Source organism: Carassius gibelio, chromosome A9 (genome assembly GCF_023724105.1).
Source record: "Carassius gibelio isolate Cgi1373 ecotype wild population from Czech Republic chromosome A9, carGib1.2-hapl.c, whole genome shotgun sequence".
In the NCBI taxonomy this organism is placed as follows: Eukaryota; Metazoa; Chordata; class Actinopteri; order Cypriniformes; family Cyprinidae; genus Carassius; species Carassius gibelio.
Genome location: NC_068379.1, coordinates 25,970,148 through 25,988,712, shown reverse-complemented (window position 1 = coordinate 25,988,712; position 18,565 = coordinate 25,970,148). Strand labels below are relative to the sequence as shown.

The window sequence follows — 18,565 nt, the reverse complement described above, 5'->3', positions numbered from 1 at the left end:
ATATTCTTCTTTGGTCTCAGAACAGATTTCTGTCGATCCGAGCGATTCATGTCCCCGGACGTTTGAACTTCGGAGTGGATTTCCTATCCAGACACACTCTGGAGCAAAAAAAAAAAAAAAAAAATGAAAAAGGGGGAATGGAGGTTGCACCCCCAAACGGTGAGCCTTTTATGGCAAATATTTGGAGAAGCAAGAGTGGACTTATTCGCGTTGAGCATGACTACGCATTGCCCGCTGTGATTCTCCTTATGTCCTCCATCGCCCCTGGGCTTGGATGCATTAGCTCACAATTGGCCCACACAGCCGTTGTTTGCGGACCTGGTCAGTCTGTTAGCGGGCTCTCCATGGAGATTCCCCTCAGACAGGATTAACTATCGCAAGCACAGGGAATGATTTGGGACCAAGGGCAGATCTATGGAAGCTGTGAGTGTGGCCTCTGAGCGGAGTGAGTTAGTATGTCCCGGTCTTTCTGTTGAATCCACCGAGACTATAATGAATTCAAGGGCAGCTTCTACGAGACGCTTATATGCTTTCAATTGGAAACTGTTTACGACCTGGTGTGGAATTCGTAATTGGATCCGGTTTACTACCCAGTGGCTTCAGTACTGGAGTTCCTTCAAGACCGTTTCTCTATGGAGTAACGCCAGCCACTCTGAAAGTTTACGTAGCAGCCATTTCAGCTAACCACGTATATATATATATATATATATATATATATATATATATAGATGGTGCTTCAGTGGGCCATCATCCGCTGGTCTCTCGTTTTATACAAGGTGCGCGAGGGCTGAGGCCTTTCCGCCCTGTGCGAGTTCCTTCATGGGATTTTTCCATTGTGTTGCAAGGTTTATCAGGGCATCCGTTAGCCCTTTAAAACTATACCGGATAAAATCCTAACTTAAAGACAGTTCTTCTTGTGGCTTTATCCTCCCTCAAGAGAGTTGGGGATTTACAGGCTTTTTCTGTTTCACCCTCGTGCATGGATTTTGCACCAGGCTCTGTGGAAGCATTTCTGCGGCCGTGGTCTAATTATGTCCCTAGGTCGCTTCGAACAAGTGGTCTTGGAAGCTTTACCCCCTGCAGAGGTGGGGTCAGGAGATCTGAGTATTTGCCCTGTCAGAGCGCTGAAGCCTTATGTTGATCGAACAATCAACCAGATTTGTCTGTTAGGACACAAAATAGAGGCCATGCTGTCACAAAGCAGCGCATGTCACATTGGCTGATGGAGACTATATCTTTAGCCTATGAGGCGTGCGGAATCACTTCGCCCTTAGGAATTAGAGCTTATTCCACGAGAGCTGTGGCTTCATCACAAGCTTTCTCAGTGGTTCTTCTATATGATGTCTGTGCTGCGGCAGGATGTTCCTCACCGAGCACTTTTGTCAAGTCTTACAGTCTGGATGTGAGGATGGCTCCTGGCTCCCGGGTTCTGTCCGCTTGAGCAGATACTTCCTTGGATCCCAGCTATCAGGTACGTCAGGCGTGATGGTATAGAGTTCCCATAGCCGGTGACGTCACCGCAGCATCGAAGTGACCTATGAAAGGGAACATCTCGGTTACGTATGTAACCACGGTTCCCTGAATAGGGAACGAGATGCTGCGGTCCCGGCTGTTACATACCTTGATAGCATTACTTCAGTTCATGAAATCTGAGTGAAATAGCGCGCGGCACCCAGGTATACGATGCGTACGCATGCGTAGGGCGGTGCCAGTTGCTATTTGGCCAATAGGACTGGCGGTATCGTATAGGGCTTCAGACATTCATCACACCGAGGGGTGTTCCCATAGCCGGTGACGTCACCACAGAATCTTGTTCCCTATTCAGGGAACCGTGGTTACATACGCAACCGAAATGATTCAACTTGACAGAGGATGTGAAAATGCCTAAAAAATCTGGAAGTCAAAAATGGAAAGAGAAAAAAATAAAAGAAGTGAAAGAGGCAAAGGGTCGACAGTATGTTACCCAATTTTTCACAAGAAAAGGTGGGTTTGTAATTAGGCCTAAATTGTTAGTGGACCGCCCGTGACAATGATCGTAGTCTACGGCACTTTTCTGTGCGTACACATGCTTTGTACTTGAGGCCCTAGGTCTCTACGTTAGCATTTTTCGATAAATTTCAATTAAGTTTCGATAGAGCAAGGTGCAGCGGGTGCACAGCTTTGCCTCACATGCAACCGGTGTCTGCATCTTTGTACGAGGCGGCTCCCACTTTCAGCACCCTGCTGCAGTCCACGCTGTTGCACCTGTCTTGCAAGCAGTCTAACTTCATGAACTCTGATAAAAATCCTCTGCCAGCTACTGTACAAACTACTATCAGCTGTTTGTGAGGTTTCAGTGCATCTCTTGAAGATGATGTGGAGTTGTATTACTACTTGAGGTCTACAATGTCTCAAGAAAGGCTTTGCAGTCTTGCAATGCTTTCCATTAAGAGCGAGTTGGCATGATTTAATGATTTTGCAGCTGAAAAGGTCAGACGTTGGAATTTTATTTAGAAATGTTGAGCAAGTACAAGAGATTAGAAATGATGTGGAAAGAGTAACTCAGACTCATCTATGTTATACCTTGGCCATTCTTTGATATAGTATATTATGAAAGTTCTGCTTAAATTATTAGACATTTTATATGGCCATTTTGTTTTATGGTGGTGTTTTTTTGCTGATTTTTTTTTTTTTTTCACCACAGATTGTAATTCCTGTTTTTTTTTTAAATTGAAGAGTTTTATTTTGAAATTTCAGTATCAGTGTTAAAGCAAATAAATATAAATACATTTCTTTGTATTAAGAGTGCTCAGTGTTTCCGTTACATTTCAACTGTCATGTTAAAAATATTAGGTTACATTAGATTAACTTTATTGTCATTGCCAGTGTACAGTGCATATATGCACAGTACATTCATACAAATATAAATATTTGTGAATACACTATATGACACATGTACAGCTATGCACAGTATATACATTATACAGTACTGAAGTAGTGCAGTATTACAGAGGACAAATTACGGGTGTGAACATGGGATGGAGTTCAATTGTCTGATTGACTTAAATATATGAGAATGATACTCAAAATACCATAAAAGCGCATGATTTAAAAAAAACTCTCAGCTGTGTTGGGGGCCCTGTCAAGATTCTTTTCATGGGGCCCAAAATCCTTAGCAGTGCCCCTGCCCACAGACTTCATCCCTCTTGACAGATCGGGATACGAAACAAAAACAACCAGCTATCAAATTTCCCGTTTTCACAGAGACATGACAAAAGCAAAGTTGCGTATCAACTGGCACGCAACTGGCAAGCACAACTTTTTGAGATTATGAAAATAATCATGAACTTCAAACGTATGCCCAAATGACGTTTTGGTCCCACTTTATATTAGGTGGCCTTAACTACTATGTACTTACATAAAAAAATAAGTACAATGTACTCATTGTGTTCATATTGTATTGTAAAACACTTTTGCTGCTATTGAGGTGGGATGGGGGTAAGGTTAGGGAGAGGGTTGGAGGTATGGGTAAGTTTAAGGGTGGGTTAAGGTGTAAAGTATGGGTCAACAGTGTAATTATGAATGTTATTACAGAAATTAAATACAGATGTAATTACATGTAGTTTTTTTTTAAATATAAGTACAATTTAAAAACATGTATGTACACAATAAGTACATTGTACTAAATTATTAATTAAAATGTAAGTACATAGTAGTTAAGGCCACTTAATATAAAGTGGGTCCGACGTTTTATCTGGGTATTCCACACATAAATGTTGTTAATAATGGTGCTTGAAGCATGCATGAAGGGGTTTCCCCTAAAAATTGTTTGTGTGGAACAAAGTCAAGCTATTAAATAAACGCTAATATGTTCGCTTACTAAAACTGAAAGTAACGACTATGAGAAAGTAAGTCAAAGGCGGTGACTACAGTAAGTGAAGAGCAGACGTGTCTTACCTCGTGTAGATGATCATGAAGAATAAACTCGCTTTCAAAACTTGTGTGTACAGCGCCTTCTCGGAATTTCCTTAAGTGAGACACTAAAGCTACACGCGCACTTCTTGAGGAAACTGCGGTTTCTGTCAGGGTGCCACTCGAGGAGGGAACAGCATCCCACTCACCAACACTTATAGTCTACCAACTTCACTTCTGTCCCCAGTGGATCTGCACGAATACACAGCACCATGCACTCTCAGAAAAAGAAAAGAGAAAAGATACACACCTCCTGTATCATATTTCCCCGTGAAGGGTGCATTTTAGTACCGAAAAGATGCACATTGTAATTAAAGTGTCAAGTCCGTTTGAAAAGGTTGGTGATTTTAACCTCATCCATACATTATTTTCACAGAGCGTGTGGATGACGTGTTAAAACCACCCCTTATATTAAAAGAATATAAAGAAAACATAAAAAATAGTCATTTTAGGTTTTGTTAATCACAATGAAGTGATATTTTTTTTCTGATTGTTTTGTCTCTTCGACACTGAGAAAGAGATCATTAAAACTAATTTCCCTGAACAAAATGATTCAAACTAAACATTTCTTTTGAATAACTTTAATTGGCAATCAATTTAAAGAGTCCTCGATATCTCTTTCCATTCTACTTAGTTTACTTTGTCTTTATAAAAGAGTCATCTTTATGACATTTAGGACAAAGGTTTTGTATGTTGGTTTTAAATTATGAAATTATATTTTTTTGTGAATTCAGACAATTCAGACTGAAATTATTCATATTTTTGTAATATCTGTGGGGAACAAGTGTAATTTTTGGTTTGTGTGTAATTTTAAATATTAAATAATTTCTCAATTGTTTAAACAAAAAGATTAAATGCAGGAGAGAGCAGGGTGATTTGAGCCTGTGGGGAAGTTGAGCCACCCATTTGTGTATATATTTATACTATATGTACATGTATATATTTAATAAATATATGTAAAACATATATATACAGTCATGGCCAAAAATATTGGCACCCTTGGTAAATATGATCAAAAAAGGCCGTGAAAATTCATCTGCATTGTTAATCCTTTTGATCTTTTATTTAAACGATTCACAAAAATGTATCCCTTCATTGGATAATAAGAATTTAAAATGGGAGGAAATATCATTATGAAAAAAATGTTTTTCTCAAATACTAGTTGGACAATTATTGGCACCCCAAGAAATTGTTATGAGTAAAATATCTCTGAAGTATATCCCCATTCATATTCACAATTATAAAACATGATATTATAAAAATGCATCGTTTCACCCCCTGGAGCTGTGTAAACACTTTTATTACTGGATGAGCTTTTTATTAAACTTCTCGAGGACCGATGAGTTTCATCAAACGGCTTAAAAGATCAAAGACAATTTAAAAATAACTCCAACTGAATTCCTCTGAAAGAAGAAAGTCATATACATCTAGGATGACTTCAGGGTGAGTCATTTATGGCTTAATTTTCACTTTTGGCTGAACTAACCCTCTGAGTCACTGGGGTATATTTGCAGCATTAGCCAAAAATACATTGCATGGGTCAAACGTATTGATTTTTCTGTTATGCCAAAAATCATTAGGATATTAAACGAAGATCATGTTCCATGAAAATATTTTGTAAATTTCCTACTGTAAATATATTAAAACTTAATTGTTGGTAAGTAATATGCATTGCTAAGGACTTCATTTGGACAACTTTAAAGATTTTCTCAATATTTAGATTTTTTTTTTTTTTTGCACCCTCAGATTCCAGATTTTCAAATAGTTGTATCTCAGCCAAATATTGTCAGATCCTAACAAACCATACATCAATGGAAAGATTATTGATTCATAAATCTTCAAAAATGTCAAAAAACAAAACAAAAAAAAACTTATGACTGGTCTTGTGGTCCATGGTCATCTATCTATCTATCTATCTATCTATCTATCTATCTATCTATCTATCTATCTATCTATCTATCTATCTATCTATCTATCTATCTATCTATCTGTTATCATCCTCCAACTACATGTGTATGATCTGACTAAAGTTGTGGTTCGCAAAAACTGGCAGCATTGAACGGAAATTTGCATAACGGAATCTGGGTCAGGTGTTTGCGGTTGGTGCTTCTTTGATTAAAATCTGGGTCAGGTGTTTGCGGTTGGTGCTTCTTTGATTAAAAGGAAAAGCTTGCCATTTCTGTACTTTTAGCAACCAAACAGAACAGCAAAACCAATGGCTGTCCTCAAATCTGCATTGATCGGTGAAAACGGATAGTCCCCAGCTAACAAACAGCATGCTTGTTGAAGTGAGACAGTATTTTAACATTTTAATAAATGTTTTTCTGAATATTCCTATTTACAGTAAAAATGTAATCTATACTGTACATAAAACATAGTAAAAATGTTTGGAAAATGTCTTTAAAAATAACAGGAATGCTCAAATGTGTGACAATACAATTTAGAAGTATATACTGACAAAAGCCTGTATCTCACAACAAATCATGAGAAAGTTTCTCTTATATACATAATTTCTGCCCACAAAACGCTTGACATGCAAGTGTTTTCTGATCTCAGCACACTTTGACGTTACCTCTCATACAAACCAGAAAATATCAGAAACCGCATCAGGTCTGGTTTCATGTTCAGGAAACGACAGACCTCAGGATTCTCATCTTTCTGAGGTTGAGATTTAGAGCTTGCAATCAGATTAACAGCTGAACTCCAGAAGTACAAATCCAATTACTCTCCATAAAATAGCTCACCAAGGCTGTATTTGATCAAAAATACAGTAAAAAAAAAAACTTAAAAACTGTTGAATGTTTAAAATAACTGTTTCCTGTGTGAATCTCTGTTAAACTGTAATTTATTTCTGTGATGCTCCGCTGTATTTTCAGCATCATTCCTCCAGTCTTCAGTGTCACATGATCTTCAGAAATCATGAAAATATGCTGATTTACTGCTCGAGAAACATTTCTGATTATGATCACTGTTGAAAACAGTCGTGCTGACACATATTCTTGGGGAAACCATAATACATTTAATCTTTCAGGATTCTTTGATGAACAGAAAGTTCAAAAACTTTTAATTTTAAACATCATAAACATCTTCATTCAGTGCATCCTCCCTGAAACAAAAACAAAGTACCACGTTTTGGCCTCGCCCTGTCTAGTTTCTATCCTTAGAAACCATAAAAAGAGGAAAGTCATAAGGAAAGCTATGACTCATCATTTGGTTAAACCAAAAATAAACTTCTTCAGAAAGTTCTGAAGAACTGCTTCAGAAAAAGCAGCAGAAAACCATTCCAGATTGCTGACAGCATCACTATACACAGTACAACTTGACCCTGAGTGTTCACATGTAGTGTTAGTCTAGAAACTAAACCAGTTTCTCTCTTTAGCTTTGCCTCTGATGGGCATATGGTAGCGCACCTCCCTCCAGAAGCGCGCCGAGGGCTGGAGAGAGGTCACACGGTCCTCTGACTTCCCGTCGCAGAACGCCCACCTCTTCCTTCTCTTCCAGGCCTGCAGAGCTCCCTGTTTGTCCTTTAGGAGGCGCACGGCGAGGGGCAGCCGCAGCGGCTGGTGGATCTCCTCCAGCTCCAGCAGCACAATGTTAATAGAGTCCTCCACCAGCGCTTGGTACAGACCGGTCTGCTGCTCGGCCCAGTCCTGCGCCTCCGGGCTGCACAGAGACGACGCCGTGTAGAGCAGCAGGAGTCTGCGACAGCGGCTCAGAGCGTCCTGCACCACGTCCACCACAGCTGGAAAACACACCGGGAAAGAGCCGAGTAAAGCTCTGAAGGATGCAGTGATGGAAACTCAAAATAAACGACTTAACGTATTATATGGTCTGCACGATTATTATCTGATATCATTCCAAAACCATAATATTTTTCCATAATATTCGTACAGGCTGCGATTTAATTAAATACGTAAATAATTAAATTAACTCATTGCTTAATCTTCCTAACCCCAGTTGAATAAATACATAAAATAAATACGGAGTTAAAAAGAAATACTTTTGTTTTTGATGGTTTAACGTTTGAAAATGACAAAGAGCGGAATATTAGTATTGCAATTTTACAGTTCTACTGTGAAATAAAAGTATTACTTTTATTAATTACTTACTATTCACACTGAAATAATAAAATGGTAATATTTATTTTGTTAAAAACTATGCATTTTGTATATTATTATTATTATTATTATTATTATTATTATAATATAGTAGCGGTGTAACGGTATGCAAAAATCACGATTCGGTACGTACCTCGGTTTTAAAGTCACGGTTCGGTTAATTTTCGGTAAAGTAAGGGAAAGAAATGCAAACATTAAACTGCAGGTTGTTCATTACTATAAACTTTTTTTTTTACAATTTGTTTACACTTTTTTAAATACTTTTTTAATAAAATATATATACAATTAAAAAAGAATAAGAAATAAAATACTGCTGCAAAGTTCTCCACTAAATAAAATACTCTCAGTCTCAAACCAATATCATATACTAAAATATAATGAAAAATATAAATATATAACTATTTTCAAGTGCAGCATTACCAATCCCAGCTTGTAGGCCTGCTCATATAAAAATATATGTAACTTTTCCAAAATGTAAAGTGCAGCATCAACAGTTTGAGTTTTTAGACCTGCTCAGATTTCGTTATTGTGTTGGACCGATCAGAATTAAGAGCAAAAGTCTGTTTAAATGCCGATGGGAGCTGCGTTTGAATTACAATCATTTTTTTCCTAGTTGTAGTGATGTTCACACTCGCGTGACGCCTTTTGAAAACATTAGGCCGGTGACACAATGGAATATTGCACTGCAATACATGTTTGAAAGGTGCAATATTTGAAAATCGCTAATTCTTAATTTATTTTTTAAATTACATTTATGTCTGAATATATGTCAACCTATAGACTTTCAAACATCAAAGTGTCATGAATTAATATGTATTTGTGTACAAAATGACATATAAACATATTTTTCTATTATATTTTGCCTGGAAACGCTTCCAACATGCGCGCGTGTCGCGGTGAACAATAGGGGTCGTTACATTTCTAGCATGCACGCGTTTTCCGCGCGTCTCACGCAGGCGGGATTTGCGCTGAACGCGGAGACTTCTGCCACTTAATATGTTCGTTTGGAAACACGAAAATTTACCTATGTTCCGCAAAACAAAATATTGCATTCGGTCATTCGGTACACACGTGCACCGTACCGAAAGCCCTGTACCGAAACGGTCCGGTACGAATACACGTACCGTTACACCCCTAGTTCACACTGCACGTGGTTGCGGTCCGTCAGTGTGCTCCAGGAGCAGTGCGTCTGCAGCAGTGCAGCGATCGTTTACGTACCGAGTCTATTTTTGCTGTGCTGCATGCGCTGAATTAAAGTGACAGCGCATTGTTCGCGGTAAAAATGATCATGGATTGACACGGAAATGCAGTCATTTCACAATAAATATATACTTATTAAAGCCTACTGTGTTTCACACGCAACACATGGGTTTTGGCTAGATTTAAAACAAGAAAAAGAGAAACTGTAGAGAAGCAAAGCAACATTATATATGCACTTTTATAGAGGCAGAAAAACAAAGTGATTTAAGACCCGTTGGATTGCGTGTATAAAGATTAAAATACAAAAGGCACGAGAGTCGACTGTTTCTGTCAGTGGTGAGTTTTAATTTTAAATGTTTGTGATAATCCTAACAAGAAAAGTAGGCTAATGTTGTGTTTAAAAGTGTTGCAGCTTGTTTCAGCAACTTTAAATATGTCTATGAAAGATTGTTACTGTACTGTGATTGGAAGAGTATCACAATGCTGAAAAAGCTTTTTATATTTTTTTTTTAATTAATTTATTTATTTTACATGATTTGTTATCAAAATAATGGACAAATGTTGTTTTTTGTGGCTTAGACAGCTGTGGATCAGTAGCGGACTGCAAACGCGTCCTGTGTGAAAGCACAATGAGTCCATGCTGCTTCAGCACAACATACGTAACGCACTCGGACTGCAGACGCACTGCAGACGGATTATATGTGAAACAGGCCTTAGAATCAGCTGCAGGGCGGGGATTTGTGCTGAACAGACTTCCGCCACTTAATATGTTCGCTTGGAAACACGAAAATGTACCTATGTTCCACGCACAAAATATTGCATTCGGTCATTCAGTACAAACGTGCACCGTACCGAAACCCTGTACCGTAACGGTCTGGTACGAATACACGTACTGTTACACCCCTATTATATATTCATTATCATCTTTTTTTTATCGCAGCTGCAATTTTACCAAAACGTTTGGTATTATTAGTACTGTTTTCTGTTTAATATTTTCTTGGTAATAACAACAACAACAACAACAACGAGACAAATTATTATTTCTATTTTGTCATATTATTAGACAGTATGAAATCACAAAATTTGGGCCTTTGCAGCACTACACATGAGCACAACAAACCTGTGTCTTTGTTCTTTTAAAATCACATTTTAAATGAGATTTTTCTTTCCAAAATGTTTTTTAAGACAGACATTTACTGTATGTTAGTATAGCCAAAAATATTAGTATTGTAATTTTAAAGTTATACTGTACAGTAAAATATATTATTATATTTCTTAAATATTTACAATGAAAATTAAAATAGTAATTTCTTTTCATATTCTTTAATAATAATAAAAAAGTTTTTTTTTTTGTTTTTTTTTTTTACAATCAAATTCTAAAATAAAATTTCTTTATAAAAAAAAACATTCTTGATTTTATTTTTCTATCCAAATGGTGCATCTACATTAAATACAGCTCACACTTGTTGCTCGATCATCATTTGATGTCGTAAATGAAATGTTTATATGACAGCGCTTTGTTTTGTTGCATGTGCTTTACCTTCCCCAGGCAGGCCGTCCCGGCCCAAGATGAACAGCTTATATCCGTACTGGCCCTCCAAGACCTGCGGCAAAGTACTCATCGCAAAAATCTCAGACTTTTCACTTGAGCCTTCAAGGACTCTGGGATAGGCGATGTATGCATCATACTGCTTCCCATCACCATCTACAAGAAGCAAACAAAGAGCACAGAACATGCCAAACTTGCAATACATAAAAGTTGATTAATATGTATTTTTCAGCATGCACTGCAGTGCTGTGAATGCACTGAAAGGTGTTGATTCAAGTTTATGTAACATGCATAACTTCCCAGTAACTGTGTGACGATGCTAAAGTGCAAAAGTTTATTTCCTGTTTATGGTGACTACCTGTGGTTTTGTAGAGAAATGGAAACACAGTCCTGACCCACAAGGCCAGCTCCACCTTGAATATGGTGCACAGAAGCACACCTATCACGAAAAACAATGCCATCGAGCCCAGAAGAAGACCGAGAAGCAAGAAAAGGTTCCCATCTGCTGATGAAGGGAAAGGACAAACAAAAACAGCTCTTTATCTTTGGCTAGTATAAAGGAGATCATGGTCGCTTCTTAAAAAAATGAAAAAATGACTTCCCACTGGCTAATCTTTAAATTATTATCTGTCATGTACGTACATCTTGAATGCCCCATAATTTTATTATTGAATTTATTACATTTATTTATTAAAATATTAATGTATTTACTTAACGGTTGCTGGCATCATTTTGTCAAAAAGAAACAAAAAGAGAAAATACAAACCAACAACAAATCTTTTATTTTATTATGAAGAGTTAATGAGAGTTTGCATACAGCTTGACTGGTTAACTACAATTACTGTTATTACAATTTCAGAAAATTCAGATATTTTTATTTACATCCCTAATTTAAATGTTGAAGTTGTACTGAAAGTACTTTAATTCATATTAATAATAAAAATATTAATTGTTTATATGACTTTAAATATTTGATTCATTGTAAATATTTGCATGTCTTCTTTTTTATATTATAATATTTAAATGTAAATATTTTAATATAAAAAATGTAAATATTGTAATATTTTCATTTAAATATTTTTTATATCTTGTTTTTCAAATATCTAATTTTTGGGAAAAAAATCATTTTATGAACTAGTTTATATATATATATATATATATATATATATATATATATATATATATATATATATATATATATACTTCTCTTTTTTTAAATTAATAAAACAAAACAAAACAAAACAAAATAATAAAATAAAATAAAATAAAATAAAGAAGGTGCAGATTTGTTGATGGTCTGTGCTTTTTCTATCTTTGCTTGAAGTAAAATCTCAGCAGCTCTGTCTACATCAGAAACACTCACCAGTGGTCAAGTTTCCAACAACTAGTTATCTGTCAGTAAAAGTGAAAGTGCTGTACCACAAAATGATATCTGATGTACAGTTATAAGTGTCAGGAAGTAATATTTACTTGCAGGGACGAGTGAGATCTGGCTGAACAGTTGTCCTCGGCCGCTGGACGCAATACAGGTGAAGTTTACGTAGAAATCTTCCTCCCATACAGCAGACAGAAAGAGTGTTCGCACCACAAGAAAACCATCATTCGTTCTGCTTTCACTTTAAGAGGAAAGGACAAGGGTTACACTTCAACTGAAGGAAAAATATATTACTCACCAACATAACAATAGACGGGAATATTCACCCACAAGACTCCCACAGAGAAACCATAAAGATGTGGTTTCTGTCTGCCTGTGATTGCAATTAAGCCATAATATTTTTACAGGTAGTCATCTTTTATTTTATCTTTTTAATCGATGTTCCCTATATCTGTCGTGACTCATGAAAAATGCATGCATGAAATAAATCTTATCACAGAAATGATATATTAATGGGTCAAAGAAGGGTTTAAGCATAAACAATAAGTGTAATACTGTACAAAAACTGTAAAAGTTTAATCAAATTGAACATTGCGTTTGAGTATTTTCTCGATTTAGTACGAATTTTATTAATGCAAAATCAAGAGATTATATATAATAAATGCATTGACAAGTCTTATCTAAATGGTTTAAAACACAGGATAATTAATTCTACTTTCATATTACAGTAATAAAATACAATCACAACACACATTTGTTTTTTTTGGGGGGGGGGGGGGGGGGGGGGGTTAAATGAAATATTTTAGCTATTTAATAATTGTTTTTTTTATTATTATTATCCAATTAATACAATACTTTACAAATGTTATGATTAATTTCCCATTTCAGTAGTTAATTTACAGATGCAGATCAAGATTATAAAAATGTCAACAAATCATTTTAATATCAATCAACAAAAGATAATTAATTCAAATCTTATTTAATGGTAATGACATATTACAATATTTAATTTTTATTTTTGATTGAAAAAAGAAGATTAAAACGATTTAAATATGTAATAATCATGCAGTAACAGCTACTTTTGTATTATTCAGCGAATAAATTTATACAAATAAAAGGTGCTTCATCTTAATTGAAAAATAAAGTCGAAATGTTTCGAGAATAAGGTTGAAATATCATGAGAATAAAGTCGAAATGTTTCAAAAATAAAGCTTAAAAATCATGAGAATAAAGTCGAAATGTTTAGAGAATAAAGTCAAAATATTAAGAAAAATAAAGTCTAATGTTTTGAGAATAAAGTCGAAATATTACGAGATTAAAGTCAAAATATTAAGAAAAATAAAATCTAAATGTTTCAAGAATAAAGTCGAAATATTACGAGATTAAAGTAAAAATATTAAGAAAAATAAAGTCTAAATGTTTCGAGAATAAAGTCGAAATATTAAGAAAAATAAAGTCTAAATGTTTCGGGAATAAAGTCAAAATATTACAAAAAAGTCTAAATATTATGAAAAGTCTAAATGTTTCGAGAATAAAGTCGAAATATTAAGAAAGATAAAGTCTAAATGTTTCGAGAATAAAGTCGAAATATTACGAGAATAAAGTCGAAATATAAAATTGCGAGTGCTTAAAATTGACTCTTGGTCATCCCAGTAAAATAATGCAGCCACTCGGACGCAATACAATATTCAAATCAATCCCTGTGGCCTGCAACTTTTCCCAGTGCTCTCCATCCGCAATAAAGGCCTACTCTTAAAATAATATAACTTTAATTCCTATGATTTAAATTCTCGAAAAACTTAGACTTAATTCTCGAAACATTTCTTTTTTATTCTGGAAACATTTCGACTTTATTCTCAAAACATTTCGACTATTTTCTCGAAACATTTAGACTATTTCTCGAAAAATTTAGACTTAATTCTCGAAACATTTCCACTTTATTCTCGAAAAATTTCTATTTTATTCTGGAAACATTTCGACTTTTTCTCGAAACACTTTGACTTGTCGAAACATTTCGACTTTATTCTCGAAACATTTCGACTATATTCTCAAAACACTTTGACTTAATTCTCAAACATTTCCACTTTATTCTCGAAACAATTCGATTTTATTCTCAAAATATTACGACTTTTATCTTGTAATCTTCGATGTATTTATTTATTTATTTTACGTGTCACTAAAACCCTGTCAACTTGAGCAAATCAAAGTTGAAAACTATCTTTATCTCATCTGAAACACAGTTAAACTCGTACGTACTTCATGGGTTTCTGATGAATGCGATGTGATGTGTCAAAGGATATAAGCTCCTCTTCAGTCACCCAGAACACATCAACCATGGGAATCCCTTTTCCCCGAACAGCGACCACACAGTCCTTCCTGAAAGATGAACCTAATGAACAAACAAACGAGTCTATAATACTCTCATAAGTCACGTACAAACTCAGTGTGGTGCATTTAGTTGAAGGATGTGGTTGATAAATTAATTTCACGTGTACAGAACACATAGATTGAGAGGCTGAAAAAATAACCACGATGATAAAGAAATGATAATACAGTAATAAATACATGAATTATCCAGCTCACCCCTCTCCACTTTGATGATCTCATTAACCGGCTCGATCATTTCTGGCTTCTTTAAATATTCATCTGCAATAATTAAAAAAGCTTTTAAACGCAAAGTAATTATAAATAATCATATACCATTCATTTAAAGCACTGTTTTGATGATAAAAACATCACAATAATCCACAGCACTCCAGTCCATCAGTTAACATCTGGAGGAGGACAAAAGCTGAAACAAATCCAGCATTAAGATGATTTTAACTCAAATAATGCTGGATTTGTTTAATCTTTTGTCTTCTCCAGATGTTAACTGATAGACTGGAGTGCTGTGGATTATTGTGATGTTTTTATCAGCTGTTTGGACTCTCATTCTGACGGCACCCATTCACTCCAATGGTGAGCAAGTGATGCAATGCTACATTTCTCCAAATCTGATGAAGACCCATCAGACCAAACCCATCCCGATCTCGGATGACCTGAGAGTGAGTGAGATTTCAGCAAATTATCATTATCTTCACACGTCTTCACAGATACTCACCCTTCACTTCACAATTTATAGTTTCGGCCATTTCAAGGACGACTCCAGCTAGACGAAAGGTCATCTTGCAGGTGTAAAATCCGACGTCGTCTTGAGTTGTGTTGCGTATGTAAAGCATATCTAGAATTGGAGTAAACTTCTTATCTTCGTGAAGGAGCTCACAGTTCTGAGAGGAAAGCAGACACAGTAGAGACAAAGAAAGAGAGTTTACATTTAAGGTACAATTTGTAAGATATTTGCAGTAAAATATCCAAAAACCACTAGGCTAGTGTTATATATTTTGTCCAGCTGATTACTATCAATATCTCTAATGTTTTCAACTACTTGTAAGTCATTCAAAAACAGAGACACGGGCACCTGTCAATGACGTTAGTTCTTCTTCTTCTTAGTTTTATGGCAGATTGCAACCATGGCTTATCAGATGCATACCGCCACCTACTGTATCGGAGTATGTAGCATGGATATGAATCTAAATACGTCAGTTACCCTTTGTTACCGCCTTTACTGATGTAGAAACCACATGACAACTGTGTCGTGGACAAATGCAGAAGTAGCTTCGCGACAAACTTCAACTAGAAAGAGATGCCGATCTCGCTTGTGTATTACTCGACATGTGAGTTGTTTTGATTCGTATCTTTACAGAAAACATAAGCTATTGTAACGATCAACAAGATTAGTAATATGGGGCATACACACCAAACGCGGGGCATCGCGTCTCTAGATCGGCGCGAGGACGCGTCTGATCCATAGTCTGATCGCGTCTTTGCATTGACTTTGTATGTAATCTACTCATGAAAATCGTTGAACTCGCGTTAAATCCATGATTTATGTTTCCGTCTGATTTGATGGCCGTCATCGGTTGGGTAGAAGACAACAACTCCCATCATTCCACGCTGCTTAGCGTCATCAAACCACACGATTTTTATTGTTTTGATAGTGCGCCCTCTAGTGGCAGGTCCTACCACCTGTACCTTTAACCATCAAATCTATGCGTCTAAATGAATTAATGATGCACATATCCAAAATAAAATGCATTAATGTTAGTACTGACATTACATTTATGCAAACCACAGAAAAATTTACTCTGCATTGGTTTTCTATGATTTTTAGCAAATGGTATTAAATACTCATAGGATAAATTTGACCAGAAACATCACGTTCGCACCCAGAATTGAACATATAGCAAGGGCTAGTTTTAGTTATCACTGACCGAATTAATTATTTTTATTTTATTTAAATTATTATTTTTTTAGAATGCATTTATTCAAATCTGTGAGTTTTAATCCAAATGCATGGAAATGCTATATGCAATTAAAATACATTCATCTTACATTTAGGCCTAATGTGATTCCTATTGGAGAAGTCATGGAAAAAGCTTCTCTAATGAGTATGAATGTTGCTCTTCAGAACAGATTTGGAACAAATCTACGCAATATTTCTTTTTTAGATGCACTGTCGCTTTAAGGCCTCTCTGGCGAACTTTATCAGATAAAGAGATAAACAATGCGTTTTCTACCTTGTACCACTGGATGGACGGACTGTCCACGCTCTTCAGATATTTCCTCAGAGGGCAGGCGAGGAGATCGTTCACATGAAGCCTGATCCAATGGACTCCCCACTGTGGTCTCTCACAGTTTTCTGATGTCATTTCGGTCACCACCAGTCCTGTCGCCAGTTTGTAGCACTCACTTTGAGTCCTGATGACAAAATAGACACAGACATGGTAAGTGTGGTGATCCAGACAAGCAGCTCGCTCTCCTAAACCAAAGACATGAGAGGCAGCGCATGTTACTGACTGGCTAACAAAGTTTGGACCATTTCAGCTGATTTCTCACAACGTGTGTATCTTAACATTACCTGTCAGGAAGTAGAGACATTTTTATGAATAATATTTTGAAAAGAAAAAAAATCACTGTATGCAATGGCTTTAAAAAACGGTTTTGTTCTAGTATTCTGCATGTCATATTTTACACACAGCAGTGGCATGGAAAGAATAAGATATAAAATAGAGGAAATGGATCACACACACACACACACACACACACACACACACACACAGGAAATAGGGGATGCAAAAGACTAATGCTGCCCTCTGCTGACAGATTAAGCTCAATGCATTTATCTATATCAGTATTTCTCAACCTTGTTTTTTATTTTTATTTTATTGACATGTTCTTTACACCCCTTCTTATACTGGATTTCTTTAATAATAATAATAATAATGATAATAATATAAACTAAATTATGTATAAAAACTAAATAAACATTATAAATAAATAAAAATTAAATAAATAAATATATTTTAACAGTCCTAATATTTAATTTTCTGATTCGTAAGTTTAGCAAAGCACAAACGATAACTATATTAATAAAGAAATAAAAACAACAATATACAAACAAACTGCTAGTTTTGTTTGTTGCTTTATGGGTTAATTCATATATAAAATAAACAAATAATAATTAAAAAAAATTAAGTTTCTGGTTAAGCAAAACACAAATAAAAAATACTTAGAAAAATAAATATATAATTAATTACATTAATTATTTAAAAATGCAAACAACAACATCAACAAACAGGTAGGTAGTTGTAGATAAATCTACAATAATATAACAAATAAATGAATAAACAATAAATAGACAAACAATTTTAGCAGTCCTTATTTTTTTAAGTTTAAATCATGTTTTTTTTTTCTTCTAGTAAACACCTGTAAGGTAACCCCCCCCCCCCCCCCCCACACACACACACACACCACTTACAAATTAATTATTCTTAATTATTACCTAAATTAAATTGCATTGTTAAGTATTTTTTCTGTATAATACATTTCATGTATCTTGTTCTCTTTAAGAAAAATAAATACATTGCAAGTTTCCTAATTATATTATTCCATGTAACATAAGAAGCCTCCAGCAGCACATTGCACTTTACACAGAAGAACAGCTAAGCACCACATCTTTGCCTTTTAACTTTTTTTATTTTTTAATCTGTATATACAGCCTGTTTTCTTTGCTTACAGCTTCTGTCAGTGACAGTAAGTGTGTGTTTGTGGGCAGCAGGTTGTTTAAAGGTCAGGATCTTCAACAGCTGTTCAACACTACACTGGTTTGCTCATCTCACCATCCTGGAAAAGTCACACATTAATCCTTCCTGATCTTTCCATTCATTTATTTCTTCAGTCAACAGAGCAGTGCAGCTTCAGTGAGTCTCACCAAAACATATCAAGGTCACAGTGGAAAAAATCTCAGCATCGTAAAAAAAGGCATTTCTGTTG

General features: G+C 35.5%; 2 protein-coding genes across 12 annotated transcripts in view; both read right to left on the bottom strand.

Annotated features, from left to right (window-relative positions):
- LOC128020260 (interleukin-1 receptor-like 2) overlaps positions 1-4,377 on the bottom strand; it is a 60,942-nt gene extending 56,565 nt beyond the window's left edge. The window contains exon 1 of one of the 9 annotated variants that reach the window (XM_052607061.1): positions 3,937-4,377. The gene's annotated coding sequence lies outside the window, so the exon portion shown is untranslated. The remainder of the gene's footprint in view (positions 1-3,936) is intronic. The other 8 variants (XM_052607057.1, XM_052607060.1, XM_052607059.1 and 5 more) reach the window with 8 other exon arrangements.
- Positions 4,378-6,247: 1,870 nt separating this feature from the next.
- Positions 6,248-18,565, bottom strand: part of LOC128020259 (interleukin-1 receptor type 1) — a 19,595-nt gene continuing 7,277 nt past the window's right edge. For 2 of the 3 annotated variants that reach the window (XM_052607053.1, XM_052607055.1), the window contains exons 4-11: positions 16,810-16,990; positions 15,294-15,459; positions 14,777-14,839; positions 14,450-14,582; positions 12,289-12,434; positions 11,177-11,323; positions 10,810-10,974; positions 6,248-7,693 (exon numbers count right to left, since the gene is read on the bottom strand). In XM_052607053.1, the coding sequence (XP_052463013.1) occupies positions 7,302-7,693; positions 10,810-10,974; positions 11,177-11,323; positions 12,289-12,434; positions 14,450-14,582; positions 14,777-14,839; positions 15,294-15,459; positions 16,810-16,990 (1,393 nt within the window). In that variant the 3' untranslated portion in view covers positions 6,248-7,301. The remainder of the gene's footprint in view (positions 7,694-10,809; positions 10,975-11,176; positions 11,324-12,288; positions 12,435-14,449; positions 14,583-14,776; positions 14,840-15,293; positions 15,460-16,809; positions 16,991-18,565) is intronic. The other variant, XM_052607054.1, reaches the window with a different exon arrangement.